Source organism: Crotalus tigris, unplaced genomic scaffold (assembly GCF_016545835.1).
Source record: "Crotalus tigris isolate CLP2741 ecotype Arizona unplaced genomic scaffold, ASM1654583v1 scf7180000017666.379230911805:20528666, whole genome shotgun sequence".
NCBI classification, from domain to species: domain Eukaryota; kingdom Metazoa; phylum Chordata; class Lepidosauria; order Squamata; family Viperidae; genus Crotalus; species Crotalus tigris.
In genome coordinates, this window is record NW_024096552.1 from 18,679,611 (window position 1) to 18,700,232 (window position 20,622).

The 20,622-nt window shown below is 35.1% G+C and overlaps 1 protein-coding gene across 4 annotated transcripts in view; it reads right to left on the minus strand.

Moving 5' to 3' along the window:
- Nucleotides 1-20,292, minus strand: part of STAC (SH3 and cysteine rich domain) — a 91,195-nt gene extending 70,903 nt beyond the window's left edge. For all 4 annotated transcript variants that reach the window (XM_039336904.1, XM_039336903.1, XM_039336906.1 and 1 more), the window contains exon 1: nucleotides 19,880-20,292. In XM_039336904.1, coding sequence (XP_039192838.1) covers nucleotides 19,880-19,984 — 105 coding nt within the window. In that variant the 5' untranslated portion in view covers nucleotides 19,985-20,292. The remainder of the gene's footprint in view (nucleotides 1-19,879) is intronic.
- Between the last annotated feature and the right edge of the window lie 330 nt (nucleotides 20,293-20,622).

The following is a 20,622-nucleotide window of genomic DNA, read 5'->3' on the forward strand; positions in this document are numbered from 1 at the left end:
TCTTTGTCAACTAGTCCCCCTTATTTGAGGATTTCTAATAGTTTGCTTGTCTTATTTTATCAAATGCTTTTTCAAAATTAATGAAGCACATGTAAACACTGTAATTGACATCTCTACAATGCTGTACAAAAACTTGAATGCTGAATAGCGCATCTCGTGTACCAAGATTGTTTCTGAAACCAAATTGTGTGTTACCTAGACACTCCTCAATTTTGTTGTATATTCTTGTGTGAATTATTCTCAGGAATATTTTCAGGGCACGACTCATTAAACTTATTGTTCTGTATTGCACTTATTTTGGGGGGGATTGTCACAAAGGTTTATTTTAGCTAATCATTTGGTATTTTTCCTGTTTCATATATTTGACTGAAAAATTGCAGTAAAAATTCTTCCCATTGTCTTCCAGCAATTTTAAAATTTCTACTGGGATATCATCAGGTCCTATGGCTTTTCTTATTTTTGCTATTTTTATTGCATGTTCAACCTCCTCCATGGTGATGTTTGGTCCAGTTGTTATATTTCCCATATCTATATCATCCCTAGTGTCCTTCCATGTTTTTAGTTTTTCATCCTCATCTAAGATAATTTTCCTCCAGAACCTTTGATTAACTGCAGTAATCTTCAGCTAAATGGCTAATGACTAGAGATTATGGGAGCCAAAATAATTAGAGGGCACCCCCATGGGAATTGCACTCAATGATTTCTGGGAAAGAGAATCTTTTCACCTCAATAGCCACTTAGAATCCCTTTTAAAAGGATTCAACTTTTGACCTTCTGTATATAATTGTAATCTACCATATAGCCCTCTATCTGGAGAGCTGTTGTCAGTCAGTGTGCAGATAATTCTGTATTAGATGAACCAATGGTCTGGCTATATATAAAGCAGCTTTCTATGTTTCTATGATTGCTTCCAATCTCTCATCCTGGGGTTAAGTACTCTCTGACCTTTCATTAAAGAAATGAGTTTTGAGAATAAACACAAAAGAAGGATGCTCTGATTGAATGATTTAAATTCCAGCTAAAAACTTAGTTTTTGCAAATAGTCTTACATCAGCCAGATGTTGTTCTCATTAAAAAAACAGTTAAATTACATTTAACTAAAGAAGACATCATCCAAATCAGATCTGCCTTTATTGCCTTTATTTCAAGCTCATGTTAAGATCCTCCTCTCAAGATGCACTTATTAGGAAATGCTGTATTCTTTCCAGTAGCCTTAATCTTATTTCAGGCAGAAATTATTTAGGTTTGGTACAGTATAAGAAATGATTCAATACTGTGCAATGACAACAACAAAACAGTCACATACAAAGTATAAATATTTTGAATTTACAGCCTGATTTGAAACATATAAACATGGAGTAAATCATATACTAAAAATCCTAATTAAAACCTTGCTTCCCTACTTCAATATTCCCCTTATCCCCTGATTGCAAGTTTCACAATTCTCAAACACTCTGACTTATCAGATTTGGAAAAGCTGCATTTATTTATTTATGAGACTTATATACCGCTTTAAGTGCAAGCACTCTCTAAGCGGTGTACACCATATATATATTTAGGTTGCTAACAAAGAATAAAGAGAGAACTGGTATAGCTATTTCGAGTTCCGATATCTGTTCTGCTACCACTCTTCCTGAGAGCTCCTGATGCCCCTTGGGGGTTTATCTTTGCCCTCAGGGTACAATTGGTTGTAGAAACATCTTGGCATTGTTGCAAGAGCTACGCTGTAAACTGGAGATAGATGGGGGTCTTATCCCTCCCCGTCTGTTGAAAGAAGGCTGCTTCTTATTCACATAAATTGCCTCTTTTACGTCTCTTTTAAACCAATGATCCTCTCTATCCAAAATGTGGACTTTGCTGTCTTCAGTGGCCTTTGTGTCTTTCAAATGCAGATGGACAGGTGAATCTTGTTCTGATGGGCTTGATCTCATATGTTGTGCCATGTGTTTATGAAGTGGTTGTTTTGTTTTACCAATGTACACATCTGCATATGTCTCACTGCATTGTATTATATATATCACATTGGTCAGTTTTTTGTCTGGGTGTTTTAACTTTAGGGTGGACAAGCTTCTGCCCTCGTGTATTCTTGGGTTTAAAATGTACATGTATGTTATGTTGGTTGAAAATTCTTCTGAGATTTTCAGATATTCCTGCAACAAATGGAATGCTGGATTTTTTTCTGGACTTTTTTTCTGGGCCTTCATCAAATCCAGAAAAAGATCTAGCAGGAGCTTCTCCATTAAAGACAAACATAGCAACATTGTCATTCAATTCGTTGCAGGAATATCTGAAAAGCTCAGGAGAATTTTCAATTTTAGACTCACCTTTTATTTATTTCAATGACATAGATATCATATGTCATGTATTATCAATAATAAAAGGTATTAAGAAAATTGGGCTCAATTATCCTACGGTTTCTTTTCCTTCTTCTGCAGAAGTATGGTGTTTTACTTACTAGATTTTTAGACAGTAAAACAACCACAATTGTTCCTTTTTAAATAGACAATCATTTAAATATTCACTTTTTTCTCTTTAAAAGAACATTTTCCCCCTCAAGCTTTTAAAAAGGTTTCAGAATAATCTGAAGCCTGCACTACAAGATATGTCTTTTCCTTAATTTCCCCCCAAATATTTCTTACTGGCAACTTAGAGTTTATCAGATAGACAGTATCTTACAATGAAACAAAATGAAACAAACACATTTCCAATACAAAGTGATTACTGAGACATGCAGTCATCCATTAGAACCATGATACTATCACCCACTCATGAGAATAGCACACAAATATTGTGAATTAAGTAATTTATGTAATTTTTATGGTGACAGCTATCATATAATATTACCTGCCCTTCCATTGTTGTTGTTGTTAATTGCGAAGTCGTGTCCGACCCATTGTGACCCCATGGACAACGTTTCTCCAGGTCTTCCTGTCCTCTATCATCTTCTGGGGTCCATTTAAGTTCATACCTATTGCTTCAGTGACTCCATCAAGGCACCTCATTGTCTGTTGTCCCCTTTTTCTATTGCCCTCAATCTTTCCCAGCATTAGGCCCTTCTCCAGTGAGTCCTTCCTTCTCATTAGGTGGCCAAAGAATTTGAGTTTCAACTTCAGGATCTGGCCTTCTAAAGAACAATCAGGGTTGATCTCTTCTAGGACTGATTGGTCCCAGTCTCTTCTAAGACTGATTTGCAGTCCAAGGGACTCGCAGGAGTCTTCTCCAGTACCATAGTTCAAAGGCCTCAATTCTTTGGCACTCAGCCTTTCTTATTGTCCAACTTTCACATTCATACATTGCAACTGGGAAAACCATGGCCTTGACTATTCACACTTTTGTTGGCAGTGTGATATCTCTGCTTTTTAGTATGCTGTCTAGATTTGCCATAGCTTTCCTCCCCAGGAGCAAGCGTCTTTTAATTTCTTGGCTGCAGTCCCCATCTGAGGTGATCTTGGAGCCCAGGAAAATAAAATCTGTCACTACCTCCATTTCTTCCCCATCTATTTGCCAGGAATTGAGAGGGCCGGGTGCCATGATTTTGGTTTTCTCCTTCTTCACCCGCATCAAGAGGCTCTTTAGTTCCTCTTCACTTTCTGCCATTAGAGTAGTAGCATTTGCATATCTTAGGTTGTTGATATTTCTCCCGGCAATCTTAATTCCAATTTTTGATTCATCTAGCCCTGCCTTTCTCATGATGTGCTCTGCATATAAGTTAAATAGGCAGGGTGACAGTATACAGCCTTGCTGGACTTCTTTTCCAATTTTGAACCAATCAGTGGTTCTGTGTCCAGTTCTCACTGTTGCTTCTTGATCTGCATATAGGTTTTTCAAGAGACAAATAAGATGGTGTGGTACTCCCATCTCTTTAAGACTTGCCACAATTAGTTGTGATCCACACAATCAAAGGCTTTAGCATAGTCAGTGAAACGGATGTTTTTCAGGAATTCCCTAGCTTTCTCCATGATCCAACGTATGTTAGCAATTTGATCTCTAATTCCTCTGCCTCTCCGAAATCCTGCCTGTACTTCTGGTAGTTCTCGATCCACATACTGCTGGAGTCTAGCTTGTAGAATTTTAAGCATAACTTTACTAGCATGTGAAATGAATGCAATGGTGCAATAGTTTGAACCTCATTTGACATTGCCTTTCTTTGGAATTGGAATGTAAACTGACCTTTTCCAATCCTGTGGCCACTGTTGAGTTTTCCAAATTTGCTGGCAAATTGAGTGTAGCACTTTTACTGCATCGTCTTTTAAGATTTTGAATAGCTCAGCTAGAATACTGTCACCTCCACTAGCTTTGTTGTTGCTCAGATTTCCTAAGGCCCATTTCACTTCACATTCTAGGATATCTGGCTTGAGGTCAGTGACCAACCCATTGTGATTATCTGGGACGTTAAGCTCGTTCTTGTATAGTTCTTCTGTGTAGTTTTGCCACCTTTTCTTAATCTCTTCTGCCTCTGTTAGGTCCCTGTCATTATGGTCCTTTATCATGCCCATCTTTGCATGAAACATTCCCTTCATATCTCCAATTTCCTTGAAGAGATCTCTGGTCCTCCCTATTCTGTTGTTTTCTTCTATTTCTTTGCACTGTTCATTTAAGAAGGTATTCTTATCTCTTCTTGCTATTCTCTGGAATTTTGCATTCAGTTGGGTGTATCTTTCTCTTTCTCCTTTGCCTTTCGCTTTCCTTCTTTCCTCAGCTATTTGCAAAGCTTCCTCAGACAGCCATTTTGCTTTCTTGCATTTCTTTTTCTTTGGGATTGTTTTAGTTGCTACCTCTTGTACAATGTTGCGAATCTCTGTCCATAGTTCTTCAGGCACTCTGTCTATCAGATCTAATTCCTTAAATCTATTTGTCACCTTTACTGTATATTTCATTAGGAATATGATTTAGTTCATACCTGAGTGGCCTAGTGCTTTTCCCTACTTTCTTCAATTTAAGTCTAAATTTTGCAATGAGAAGCTCATGATCTCAGCCACAGTCTGCTCCTGTTCTTGTTTTTACTGACTGTATAGAGCTTCTCCGTCTTTGGCTGCAGAGCACATAGTCAATCTGATTTCTGTGTTGACCGTCTGATGATATCCATGTGTAGAGCCGTCTCTTGAGTTGTGGAAAAGAGTGTTTGTTATGACCATCGTATTCTCATTCTGTGCCCTGCTTCATTTTGTACTCCAAGGCCAAACTTGTCTCTTACTCCAGTTATCTTTTGGCTTCCTTCTTTAGCATTCCAATCCCCCAAGATGATAAGAACATCATTTTTTGGTGTTAATTCTATAAGGTGCTGTAAGGCTTCATAGAACCGGTCAATTTCATCCTCTTCAGCACCAGTGGTTGGGGCATAGATTTGGACTACTGTGATATTGAATGGTTTGCCTTGGATTCGAACTGAGATCATTCTGTCATTTTGGGGATTGTATCCCAGTATTGCTTTTCCTATTCTTTTATTGACTATGAAGGCTACTCCATTTCTTCTGAGTAATTCTTACCCACAGTAGTATACCTGATGGTCATCTGAGTTAAATTCACCCATTCCTGTCCATTTTAATTCGCTGATTCCTAAGATGTCGATGTTCAGTCTTGTCATCTCTTGTTTGACTATGTCTAGCTTGCCTTGATTCATGGATCTTACATTCCAGGTTCCTATGGAGAAAAGATTTTTACAGTATCGGACTTTCCTTTCACCACCAGATATATCCACAGCTGAGCGTCCTTTCGGCTTTGGCCCAGTTGCTTCATACTGTTAGGCGAATTCCACATTGGAATTTTCTTTTCCAAAATAAAATTTAAATGTACCTATTTTATTCAGAATAATAAAAAAATAGAGCAATCTGAGAAACTCTAGGTACACCTTGTCTGAAGTTCAAAGATTTCTTTCTATGTAACTTGAAAGTTAAGAAAGTAGGTAACTTAATATTCGGAATTAGTTGAACTTTATAAATGCATCCCAAAGTGATATATTCTAATTTGAGTCAATTTATTCTAATGTACCGCTACAGTTCCCACTCGGTCATCCATTCCACATCTACATCTACATCTATATTTTTATCCTTGCATATAGAAAGCTGATAACTTGTTTTAATCGATTATATTAGTTATAATATATAGTACATGTGTTTATATATAAATATAAATTATCAGTGTAAATTGTTAACACTCAGAAGAATTCATCATAGTGTCTTTTTTGTTTTAATTATTTTTAACCTGCTTCTCTGATGCCACTGGAAGTCACTGGAAAAAGGCAGATTTTAACTATGCTTTTCTGGCAACTGGGATCTGCTTTATATCAAGGCACAGAGTTGATCCATCTAATACAATATTGTCAACAAGATCTAGTCAAAAGTCCAGTCTAGATATTTCTATCACTAATTGGAATTGATGGGAACTGAATTGCAGACTTTTAACATGTAAATAATATACTCTTACAGAGCTTTACCTCCTCACATATCTGCAATTGTTTGATATTTCCATTTCTCTTTTTCCTTTGCTTCTACTTTTATCTACTGGGATTTCTATTATTTATATTGAAGAGACTTAGAGAAGAAGATCATTGCTTTTATCTGTTAACATTGCTGAAAGCTATGAACATCTTCAGGTATAACCAGATGTCCTTTAATGGTCCTGCCCTACAACTTAGTGGTTTTCTACAGCATCCTGACAATGACAGCTCCAGCTGATTGGATCCAGAAGCTGCTATTTCAATTTATCACAATATGTTGTGAATGTTGTAAATGGAAATAGTGGCTCCTGAATCCATCCTGAGAGGGAAAAAACTTTAAAGTAAAGCTGAATCTAAAATAAAGATACAGTATACGTTCCTTTCAAGACATGTTGGCATACAGCAAGACTGTAGGCATGAGTATCCATAGGAATGATGTTTATGCCATCATGGCATCATGGCCATAAACAATGCAATTTAAGTACTTGTGTCAGATGACACAACCATACTTACATAACTGTGCCATTATGAAGATGACACAATAATCTGTACATTATTTTTATGTATTTGTTCTTGTTACTGGGGCCAATGGTTATATATTTCTCACTGAGCCCTATTATAACTTCTAGTTCCTGACATGGATACTGAAACTACTATGGATATTCATACAGCCTTTGAGAGGGTTATGTGACAATGCAAAGCCACAGATATTTCTTATGCATTATGCTGATTCCTGCAGTTAATGACTGAAGACTCTAAGTAGGTTCCTGTTTTGCACATTAGGAAAGAAGAGAGCTGCTCTTCTGATATTATGCAGTAATTCTCCGGGCTGTAGAATGTGTGCTTTAATAAAGATGACAAATTTGCAATGCTTCTTTTCACCTAAGATATTAACTATCCAAACTCTTTTTTGAGTCATTTTATTTGTCTTTTAAGCCACCCTTCTTTTTTTAAAATCAATCTATGCAAAACGAAGCAAGAGAATTATATAGTTTTTGTTTTGCTTTATCCTTTACTTGTCTTAATATCATATTTTATTTTATAATATAATCCAGTCCAATTAATACTCTGTTAGACCTCAATAATTTCACTAAGTACAAAAAACCTAACGTTTTCCAGTGAAATCAGCAGAATTTTCAAGTATCTAATTTTGGCAGGATTGTATCTTGTGATACTTTATGTTAATAATAATAAATCTAAGGATGATAACAATCACCAATCTTAAGCTTTTCTTTCTTAAAGTTTGTTAAACTAACGTTGAATTCACTTTCTCTAAAGTATATATTTGGTCAAGAGTGGGATTACTGCAGTTTTATTTCTTTCTTTGGTACTAAAGAAAAAGCAAAGTTAAACAAAACAAAACAAAAATAAAACATTTATTGGTACCAATGGGGTTTTTAAAAGCCATTATGCCCATAGAAAGCATATATATTAACCTTTAGAAAAAAAAAAAAAGAAAATGCTTGTGAAAAAATTTAGGCTTCTTCATCTTCATGAGAAATCCTGAAATTTGTTTTTAAATCCATTGACTTTGGAAGGCTTTAGATTGAGGAAGAGAATTTAAATTTTTATAACTAAGAACTAAGAAAAAAAAGTTCTGCCTCCAGCAAAATTGGAGGGAGAATCAAGTGAGAAATCTTAACTAATCCACTGCTTTAATTGTAGGTTCACATTTTCTATCAGCTGCATGTATTTTCTCCTTTGGGTCAAAGACATATGAACCAATTAATTCAGGCCATCTTAATGCAGATATGGTAAAGGTGTTACAGTAAATATGTACCATTGTCCCAAACACTCTCTTTTGTGGTCTTTGTATACTTTATAATATAATGACAGTGAACAGTGTTTACAATTCTCATTTTATACCAAACAATTAAAAAACCAATTAAAGAAAAATGTCTTCTCGTGGTATAGAAAAAGTCTCAGTTACCCTTTTTGGTCAATTTATTATTTGATGCAAAAAAAGTAACATCTAGAAAGATCTTGTTTCTGAATCTGGCTGTTGTTATAAACATTGAAGGGAAATTGTTATTTTTTTTTAAAAAAAGGTTTATGTTATAATGTAACAAAGTAAACTTGAGTCTCTCGAATCTACTGTAATCAAAATGTTTTATAGCTTGGTTATGAACCTTTATTTTCATTACTAAAATTATCATTTTAGAGACACATTAACTAAACATAAATTTGGGTATTTGCATTACAACTAATGAAGCCACAAAATAAAAAGTATCTTCAAAAAAAAAAAAAGAAAGAAAGAAAGAAAGAAAAAAGAAAAAAAAAGAAACAAGAAACAAGTCTGAAGAAAATTCAAAGAGCTTGACTATGTGTTTCTGATGAACTAACAATTGAATCAAAATATAATTCAACATAATTCCTGTTAGTTCCAATACATCTATTTTTTCTGTAATTTAAGAATCTGATTAAGTTTGTATTTATTATGGGAAAAACAATTGCTTTTAGTTTTAATTGTCAGTGAAATTTTATGCAATACTTAATGCAATGTTTCAACCTACCCTGCCCCCCCAATTCTTGTGAAATTCAATTCTCACAAGTTTTAAAGCTTTTTTTCTGTTTACTTTTTAAGTTTTCAGCAACAATGACAACAATGAAAATATATGTGTTCCACTCGCACCAATCAATTTTCTACTACATTTCTAATCTAAGATGGTAATAGTTTCCTCCCTTGCTCACAAATAGCTTTAATTGGTGCAATATCGCTACATTGGGTACAGAGGGATTTTTATGTGTGTGTGCATTGTTCCAATTCTAAATACCGTATTTTCCGGTGTATAAGATGACTGGGTGTGTAAGACGACCCCCGACTTTTGAGAAGATTTTCATGGTTGAGAAAGTCATCTTATACACCGGAAAATATGGTAGGAAGATTGGGGAAAAAAGCTGAAGCATGAAATAAATGTGAAACTATTACATTTTTGGCATTTTGAAACCTGTTTACATGATCACAACAATTGCTATGCTTCAGGGGAAAAAAAAAGGACAGGCCATAAACTTTGCTTCAAAGCTGGAAGCCAGTGCCATTCTAAAACCTATGAAAGTGCAATGCTATGGAATATCGACATATTTTTAAGAATTATATTGCTCTAAGTTTTTCTAGTTAAATTTTAATGAAATTAGTCCAGTTTTAAGGTTAAAAAATAGGCAAAACAAGAAAATGTGAGTTGAAGTTTAAAGTATGTATTGTAACATGGTTTAAATGCTCTGTGAAAGTATGGTAATGACTGCAAATGCTATTATTTACGTGATAAAATGTATAACGATGTTCAACTTTATAATGTTTTTATCATAAATATGAAAATCCCTCATGTATAGAGATAGAGATATACTAACATAATAGGCATTGCATTTTGTAACTAAATATATCTTTTGTTCTTCTGAATGAAGATTTCAAGAAAACAAGAATTCAAGATCAGTCACATCTAAGCGAAAATAAGTATTAAATTTCTAAGACGTTGTGCATTGTCACCATGCCAAAGGTTGTTCTTTATAGAATCACTTGTTCTGTGGAAACTAATGAGGTTAAGAAGGATGAAAAGAAAATTCAGGAAAGCCAAGTTTTCAAAGATAAACATGTGAGAGCTGAATTTAAAACTTTTTTTGATTCTGAGAAATAGGGATGCCAGACTTCTGGACTGGCCTTGATGACAATCTTCTCTTTTATGTTTTGTATTGCTTAATTGATTTAATTTGTTTTATATATGTTGTTATAATTTTTATAAGCTCTAGTTGTTGTATTATTTTTATTATAAAATAGTTAGCTCTTTGGTATTCTACTATTTCCTTATAGATAGAACCATTCAGGTTTAATGAATCTGGTTCTCATTCATACATACAAAGTGAATTGATATTTCTTAATTTCTCATCTGTGCTTACCAGAACAAACAAAGATATGTTTTCACTACCATGATTTTAAACATATAGGGTTTTTTCCCACTTTAAACCCTCACCCAAAAGATGAAAAATGAAACAAAATAGTAATTCAAGAATCATAAACAACAAAGCAAGGAAAACAATGGATCAGAAAGCACTGTCTGAATGTTCTGGCTCAATGATTTTCCAAATGCATAAAATCAAGTGCCATAATTCTTTCATATAGAAATTGCACTTTGATGTTATTTGATCATATTGAGAGAAAAGCTATTCTTACAGAGAAGAATTCAGAGAAGAATTAAGATCTATCTATCTATCTATCTATCTATCTATCTATCTATCTATCTATCTATCCATCTATCATCTATTTATCTATTAACCATCTCTTAAAATTGCTACATGCATGTTTAATAGTAATCTTTGTTTTGTCATGACCAAAGAGGAAAGAAATATAACATTATTATTATAAAAAGCATGTCAGCATCAAATACTAAAGATTTTCTGCTGGAGTAGTCTGTATTTAATTAGTATGTATACATAATAAGTAACATTTTCTTTTCTATTTGGAGCCACTAGCTTTATTTAAGCAAGGCTGATTTAAAAAAGGCAGTGTGTTTGTTGGATTTGGATAATACTCCATTTAAAAACAGCTTCATCAGGTTGACCATTTTTCTTTTTTTTTAAAGAACTGATTTAGGAATTCAAGGGGTAGTTCCAAAACTCTTTGAGAATGGTGAAACAACTGGATACCATCCTTAATATTATTGCTACTTGAGTATATACTGTAGATAATAAGGTTGATTGACAGACTACTAATCAAACAACCTTGCCTTGAATTGCCTAAGGAATTTCAAGTAGTAGGTCTAAGACATCCTGTTCTAATTACCTTTATTCATTTTCAAATTACAATGGATCCACTATCAATGTCATTTAGCCCATTAATTTCTTGTTCTGAGAATGACCAGGGCACTCTTCACAGAGTCAATTTTCTTGAGATAAGAAACCTTATTTATCAGGAAGGAGAACGGGAAACAATTTTAACCAGTATGGTAAGTCTTCCCTAGAAGAAACTGTGTGGAGAAGATATAGAATTCCTTGCAGATAAGCAGAAGGACTGGAAAAAGAGGACTAGATTGCCCTATCCTCCATGGCTAGCATAGAGGCAATTGACCTTCCCCCTTCCCCATGTAAATATTGTAGAAATTCCTAATCTGTGCACAGTGTTATTACTCATGCAATTAAATTCAGAAACATTTTGAGAAGGGGAGAGCAAGGAAAGCTAAGAGTGTAAATTTTTAATGATAGTTATTATAGTTTTAATGAAATTCCAACAATGTTGCTCTTAATTAGAGATCTGCATTTGGACACATCATTTTTACATTTAGGAAAAGTTTTGCATAGCACTTGTATTTTTTGAACCACAGATAACACTTTGCAATTTGCCTCGTGTTTTTTATAGATTATAAGTATTTTTTAATTGACTTGTAGGTCCAGGTAACTGAGTCTCCACACGATTTTAATAAAATTATTATTGATCTGATAACATACATACAGGGTTATTACCATTACCAAAACTTTTTAAGAGTTCTGCCATAAAATATTGCCTGCAAAGTAGCACACGACAACATGAAATCAACAGGTTTAAAATATCCGTGACTTAGCTAAATAACTAATATCTAAATCATGAAAAGTATTAAAAACATACTGCAGATAAAGTTTATGGTGTGCTTTCATATCACAGATTAAGCAGTTCCAAGATAGGGGCCCATTTCTTTGTTCATTAAGTTCTCCAAACCACTGATCCATTGCAAAGGGAGTAGTAAAGAACTACAACCTGTTCTCCTTCTCTGCTCTCCCTAAATTGTCTGCAACCAGCATTTTGTTAATGTGAATGAACAGCAATGTTTAATGTTTGACACTCTGACTGTACTATTTCCAAATTAAAGTTCACCACTTAAGATTACCTAGTTGTTTTCTGCCAACTTTAAGCCAAAACAGATAGGTAGCTGTAATGTGCTTCAATGCATATCTTTTTATCATGAAAAGAACTATTATTGGAGTATTTTGGCTATTTTTTAAAAGCACAGAATAAGAAAAAAGCAGATTATCTATCTATGTCTGTTTGTAATATTCACAGATTGAAACTCAACAGCAGTTTAAAGAAATGAAATTTTGGTGAACTAAAAAGAAGGTGGGCATAGAAGCATTGGATCACAATAATATAATACAACAGTAGTCAGCTGCAATTTATTCAGTTACTGCCAAATTTGCAAATCTGACAATATGCCACATTTTATATCTCCATGATGCACAAGTGCTTTACTTGCAAATATTGTAGTAGTTAATCTCAAAACAATTATTGTATAAGCTTTTGCTCTATGAAGGAAAATATGGAAATTAGTTGAGATTTTAGAATTGCCTTGCTGTCATAAAAATGGGGAGATACTCATTGGTAATTTCTTAAATCAAACGCATCCTATTCAGAGATTAGCTGTGGAAGGCAATTGTGCAAGCCTGGAAAAAGAGCAATTGCTTTAAGAAGTTGCCATCAGTTGTTATGTTGGTGCACCCCATACTCCAAAGCAACTTTTTGATTTTTACATGCTAACTACTACATAGCAGTACTATTTAACCCTAGTAAGAAATTAATATTTTATCTTATTCTAGATGGTATAATAATACTGATTTGAATCAGAATATGTTATTTCAAGTTACTCATACTAGTTCCAATGTACTAATCTTTATTCATAAAATAGAACTGAAAAGCTATCTGGGAAAAAGCAAAGACAGAGGAAAAAGAGAGACACGTCAAATGACTTTTCCAACAATGCATCTAAGTCTGAAAGTTTAAAAGCAGGCTAGTCACAATCATACAGCACCTTTTTCCTTGATCCATGAAGATTGTTATTTGAAATGTTCACGCCATTTGAATAAGACTTGTTAATTACTTTCTTCTTTTTTCAATATTACAAATCTTGTTCATTCACAATACTTACCATTTTATGCTGAAATGTGGGAATAGTTTTAGAACTGCTGATGAGTGTCAAATCTTCTCTGGGGATTTTAAAGAGTTGTTCTCATGTTCCCTTCCAACTGCACATTGTATGTTGTTTATTCAGCAGACTGAATAAACTGTCCATATGCCATTCTCTGCCTTTTAAAATATTCAGTAGCTGGTAACGTACCCCAGTGGAGACTCAGAGTGCATTAATTCCATTAAGCAGGAAATACAATGATGTGAGTTTATTTAACAAACAAACAATGATTTTAAAATAATTAGCTTCGAAAAGACTCCAGCTGAAGACTAGGCTTTTATATTAAGAAATTTAATCAAAATATATTTACTGTCTAAGCAGTGGGGATGGGACTGTTATATGAATGACGTGGGTTATTTCTGGACATTTTTTGAAGGGAAAGTTAACAATATGTTGTAAATGATCTTTGAGCAAATTCTCACTGGCTATTAGCTTAGCTGTTATGTTCTAACTGCTTTCTCATTGAGTCTATGGAACCAAGGCTCATTGGTATACAAATATATTCATCAGGTATGTTTCCTATTTTTTAATGTAACTGTTCAGACAAGAATAGACAAAGAATTAATTTAGAAAATTATGTTTTGTTCCTTTTTCACCAATTAGAAGCCGTGGTGGCACAGTGGTTAAAATGCAGTATTGCAGACTGACTCTGTTCATTGCCAGGATTTTGATCCTGACCAGCTTAAGGTTATTCATCTTCCATCCTTCTGAGGTCAGTAAAATGAGGACCCAGATTGTTGGGTGCAATATGCTGACTCTGTAAACCACATAAACATAGCTATAAAACACCATGAAGCAATATATACGTGTTATTGCTATAAGCGCCTAAATGTAATATGCTCAATATCCACAAAATATTTTACAGACTCTCCTATCGCTCTCAGTGTACATTCATCTTCCTTCCATCAATAAATGCTCTTTACTAGAGACAGAATATAAATTTCTAGTGAAAAACTCCCTACAGTGTTTTATTCCCTCTTGATGCTTTCAGATCTCAATTTCAGATGTAGCCACACTAGGTGGGAAATCTTAATACATCTAGGGGGCATCAATTTGGAGAAAAACTGCACACTTCAAATATATAATATGTTATTGCAACTTTTGAAAATTATTTAACCATGTGACTTCCCTTAGAATGCTGTTTTCAACAATCCTACATGGAGGATCTCTCTGCTAAAGGGAATTAAGTGATTTGTTACCAATTATGAGAGGCTGGGTTAAGTGCTGCCAGCCTAGGAAGAAAAACTAACCCCAGGGAGGCACATACTTTTGATATATTCCATACTTCTTCCATGCCTGGATATATCCCTATAGGATGCCCAATTTCATACCAACCTTGAAACTGGTATAAATAATTTCCATTTTCAGTGACTTCAGTGAAAGAAGGAGTTATTTTTTTTTAATAGTCACTATAACAAGGCATTATGATCTGCAATCACCTTACAGTCATTTAAAATACATCACTACCAGTCTATGAATCTGACAACTACTCAGATAATAGTGAACCTAAAGAAGGAATTAGAATGATTTTTGTCTTTAATCACAATATTTAAAACAGAGAACTCTGTTGAAGGAGAAGTGCAAAGAACATTTTGCACAGAACACCTTGGTTTCTCAAATATGAGAATATTAACCTATTGCTAATACTTATCAGGATGTACTTAGCAGTTGTCCTCAGAATTAATACCCAATCCTATTGGCCTAAATTAAAACACGTACCTTCACAGACGAGGCTTTTATTATGAAGTTTGTTGCCTCATTCAGACAGCTTTCTATTCATTCTCTTTTCCAGCACTCCTATTTTCTTATCACAAAATAGCTTTTTTAAGAAATGCAGGACAAAATGATTGCACATATTAGGAGTTGCCGGTCTGTAAGTACCTTAATAGTTAAAGAAGTCAGTTTAGCCTTTTTATTATTTTCCCAAGTAATTAAAATATGCTGTGCACAAACTAGACTAGGAACTTCTATGGGCTGAATTAGGCCTATGGATTAGAGCAGACATGTCCAACTAGCAACATCACATGACATTGTGCAACGTATCAGAGCTTTTTTGCCATTGCCGGCAATGGGGTGAGCATGGTTTTCCAATGATGCATCCGGCCCATGGGCCTACAGTTTGACACCCCTGGATTAGAGGATTCCCACCATAGCTGTAGGGCCTGGAAAGCTGAGTTCTCTACTCAATTACTTTTCACAAAAGGATTAAAGGTATCACACACAATGCACTTAAGCATACTGTATATGAAACCAAATATATAAGTTAGTTTCTATAATCTTTTTCCAATTTTCAAATAATGTGACATGTAAAAATCAGACACATTTCATCTTGTAATTTGTTATGACATCATCTCAGGTTGTATGTACCAAGATAATGTCTTCTAGTAAGGTGATAGAAAATATAATACTTTTGAGTTTATCAGTTCAGCCTGATTAATGGCTGCATGTCTGAATAAATCTATGATGCAGGGTGGGGACCAAATTATGAGGTCAGAGAGGAACAGATGAATCTATGTTTCTCATTGACAAACTAGGTTTCTACATGGTAGAAATTTAAACCATCCATCAAGACCCAGAAGTGATTCCAGCATGAAAAGCTTTAGCATACTAATGTCCCAACTGGCTCTCTAGTTGGGCACGGCAGATATTTTCTGAACCATGTTTTTGTCTCTGAAACAAATAAAATAAATAAGAGTTTGTTAATCTTAGTGAAGGCGTAATCCATCTACTCCAATTGACTCCCAATGTAAATAAGAAAACCATCCAACTATCGTTGTTTTGCAACTGAATTTCAGCAGAGCAATCTGAGAAGACAGAGAAACTAAAAAAAAAAATAGTGCTGGAGGGACATATGCAGTGCTTACAAACCATCTATTGCTCCCATCTTTTAGAAAGCATGGAACTTCAGAACCAGGAACATATTCCTACTTGGTCATGAAATCACTGAACCATCATTCCTTTCAGCCCAACACACCTCACAGAAATGTAGGAAAGATCAAATGGAAACAGAAAGAACCTTCATGAAATATAACAAGATATAAAAGCAAGCAATAGTTTAAACAAATGATTATTTACTAGGAAGATTTGTCTGTTGTAAAAAATGGGCCAAATAAGTATTAAAATCAGTTGATTCACTTTTTCAGAAGAAACCAGAACACCTTCTAATAAATTGTACTTTCTTGTAATATTTCATATTTGAAAGAGCATGTCTTGGTTCCAATGAATTTTTCAAATCAATGTTTAGGATTATAGCAGTTGCCAAAGGAGCTAGGTGATTGCTTGTCTAACTCAGTTCATAAACTTGTCAAATGTTCTGGCTTGAACTAGGGAATTTACATTTGTCCTGGTTTTCTTTTCTTCCCAACTATAAATGTCTAGGACTCCGTGGAACATTGGATTCAGCAACATATATTTGCCAAATTATGCAGAAGTAATGTGGTTTAAATGGGACAGCAGCATGTCCGACTTCCAACTACCCATTAAACCATAATTCGAAAACAATTTTAAATGAAATGGAAATAAGGACCAAATTTCTGCACTTCAAATCTGACTTAAATTATGTTCATTTTGAAATAAGCCCTACTGATTTCATAGAATATGGTTTCAAAAAGGGCAAAGTACCCAGTTTATTTAGAAAACACTCTCAGTGTTTTCTTTTTCTTTTTTAAAAGCCATAAGATAGAAAGGGTTATAAAAATAGCAGCTGTAGCTTGCTTTGATGACAACACATCTGGCTTTGGTTTAAGGCAAGGATAGAAAAGCAGCTACAGAAGTAGTTATTGAGATCTTAAGAGTAAACTGCAGAAATAGCCACCCTTGAGATGTGTTTACACAGTACAACACTGAGAAACTTGCTGTACATTACTTTCTGACTTTAAGACAGTCCCCAAGAAGCCAGCTGATTTAGAGCTGCCCTATGGAAATGCAGCCCTTTAGTTATAGCACCTGTTGCACGGAAGGGTAAGGAGAAGACAAGAAAGCAGTGATTAGATAAAAAGCCCTCTTCTTTTTCCAATTATCTGTCTACAAAACAAAATTATAAAAAGCATTTTATAATGTCTTTTATTCAGGTTTTTATTAAAGTTCAAACTTTTATTCAAGTTTCTGGACAAACCATAAGTCTCATAGCGTGGCTTGGCCCTCACAAAAGCAGAAACTTCAAGATAAAAAAAGGATACTTTCCCCATTCCTTTTTCTAATTCCTTTAATCTTCTTGTCTTACTAGTCCTAAAAGCTTCCAATTTGGGGATGGCCATTGTTTTTATTTTTTAGAAAATGCATAAACTTTGTAAAGTATGTGCACTAAGTTTTGAGTTTTTAACTTGTTTATGAAAAAACAAGAAAAACCAAAATAAAGTTTAGTTATCAATATTTCAGAAGAAGAATGGCTTTCCACCAAACCAATCATGTAGGATATAATGTGTAGTGGCAGAAAGAAACCTGTACTCTTTTATTCTTCATTTGAAAAACATACTAAGAGTTTTGTATAGTTTTAAAGCTAGCATAATTTGACTATTTATACCAACATTTGAATTTAGTTAACTGAATATAATGACCAACAGAAAATTGTCAAATCGAAGAGTGCTCCAAAATTTGAGAATTGGAATTTCAAAATTCAAGAGTAATTTAGATTTTAAATGTTATCATTTCATACTTTATAATTTGAAGTATGTTTTTTCCCATTTTTATGTGTGAAAATTTAACTGAGAATATTTCCAAAATGTCAAAAGTGCTTTCCCACAAAGTATTTATATCCACTTATATCAAAAAGAAATACGGTACTTCAAATAGCATCAAACTCATTCAAAAATTTAAAACAATTGATATTTTCTGTGATTAGACTGCAATCCTGTTATAAATTCAAGATGCCCCAATTATCTTTCCCATAGGACAAATTAATATATGTATCAGTCACTTTAGTCTTCCATGTATCCCACAACACAAACAGATACAAGGCCACACTGTTGATCTTTGATCCAACTTCTCATTATAGCATGGGGCAGTTCCATTGATTATATGATATGATTCAGAGCATCATCCTGTTGGTTGGTTTCTATCTTTGACATGCTTGTTGGAATTATACTGATCAAATGGGAAAGGGAAATCATAGCAGTGTCTGTCCTCTCTCTCCCCAAGTAATGGTATTTTATTGAAGCCTCATTGCCTCTTTAGATAGGTTGAATTTCTGGAGTTGACAATACTAATTGGAGGCTAAGGGAGCTGTATTTGCAATTGAACTAATGCAAGTCATTTGAAAATGATTTTGTGTAAGAACATTCCAGTTGTCTTCCTGGTGCTTCCCTCCTTTGAATGCCCCATCCTGCCCTGAGACTTCTTTGACCCTGATCCTTCATAGAATGCCTTTAACTCTGTATCCTATTTTGACTCTACTTTGACATTATAAACATTATGTAGTATTATTCTCAGGGATCACTGAAAAATAGTGCCAACACAATTTATATCACAGTGTCACATATTTGAAGTACTTTATTGCAATACTGTATGACAGTTTGGGTTAAATGTCTTGAAAAAAAAAGTCTCTTTAGTTGATGTATTCAGTGGACAAGTGGCTGAGCCCCCTAGGTACTTCCTAGCCTTTCATAATAGGCCCACATTAAAGAGAAATGCCTCATTGCTTCTTTAATTCGCTTCAGTTCCTTTATAGAAACCTGCTCCAGATTTAATCTAATCCAGTGGGTCTCAACTTTTTCTTCACCACAGATGCTCTTTAAATACCTTTTCTGGCCATGAAATATGGCCATGGACCACCAAGAATTAACTCAAGATTGAAATCATAATATTTCTTCAAGCCTTTGTGGATCCCCTATGATTATATCAACCCCCCCCCCCAGGGGTCTGCAGACCACGGATTGATCCTATCCCAAAAAACTTTTTGTCTGCTAAATTACTTAAGTTTTGAAATGTTGGAAACAGAAAGAACCTTGACTGGTATTATGCAAGTGGGGCTAACCAGGCCAGTAACAATCATTTTAGAAAATGGTGAGGAAATGGAGAGGAAATCCTATTAGTTACAGGATGGCTGTCCTGGCACAAACTAAGATCAGCGTTTAACAGCTGATCTACTTACTGGTTAAACTGCAAAATTCCTGCAAAGCATTTAAAATAGTAACCAACTTTTCTATAACAAATAAATTGCAGTCTATTCAATACAGTTGTGAGTAATTTATGAGCCTCAGTTAATGAAGTCCCAGATATAGTAATGATTTTTTGCTTTGTTTTAAATCAATTAAATGCCTCCCATTCTTCCAGGAATAAATACCTGAAAACTTTCCCACTAAAGAATCCTTTGAAACACATTCACTTTCAGTAACAATCCAAAAACCCAAACCAACTAGCAATCCCTCCAGAGCCATTTCGGAGAATTCTTTTGCCACATAAGGTTCCAATAGGAAACGATGAAAAATTGGGTACCGCGCTGGAGATAAACATCTGTATGTGAGTGTTTGCGTGCATGTGTATCAGTATGGATATATGATGCACACCCCGACGCTCGAGATACCTTTGATTCTTGGCTGGTAGTAGAGGCAGGAGAGGGGGGCTGAATGTCGTTCTCCTTCTCCACCCTCTCAAGGCTGACTTCAGTCGCGTTACCCGGAGGAATCATTTCGCCTCTGACAGGAAAGACCGCGGCTGTGACTGGCTGTCACAAAGCTGTCCGTTTAATTCACGTGTTTTCGCTTCGCCATTCCTCCGGAGCCAGCGTGTTTCCTCGCACTCCACCGGACACCGGGATGCAGGCGTGGATTTTTTACTTAACAACTAATAACCCTTACAGCCTTTCTCTACTGCCTTCGTATTTATGCCTCCTCCTCCCTCTCCCAAGACTCCTGATTACAAGTTATGGATTGTTCGCCGGCATTAAATTAATCAGGGAAGGTCGACGCGCCCACTGCTACTGTTCGCTCCTGCGTCCCTCCCTTCCCCCCTCCCCCCCAGCCGGGTAGGTGTAACCCGGAGAAGCCGACACACCGCCCCCGGCCACACCCCCACCCTGAAAGGGAGTGCGCTGAGCAGAAATCGTGAGTTTAACACATGGAGAGGCTAAGGGCGGGAGGCAGTTCTTTTCTGCGACTTGGAGAGAAACACGTGTTTTAGTAGTGGAAAGGAGTGTAGTCTACGACGCTCGGGGAGTTGTAGTAAAGCCTCAAAGACTTTGTCCAAAATTCAGATATTTCTGTTTCTGGATTACATTTTCAATTCGGTAGTGGACAGCTATTCTGCCTCTCATCTTTCCAGGAAGAA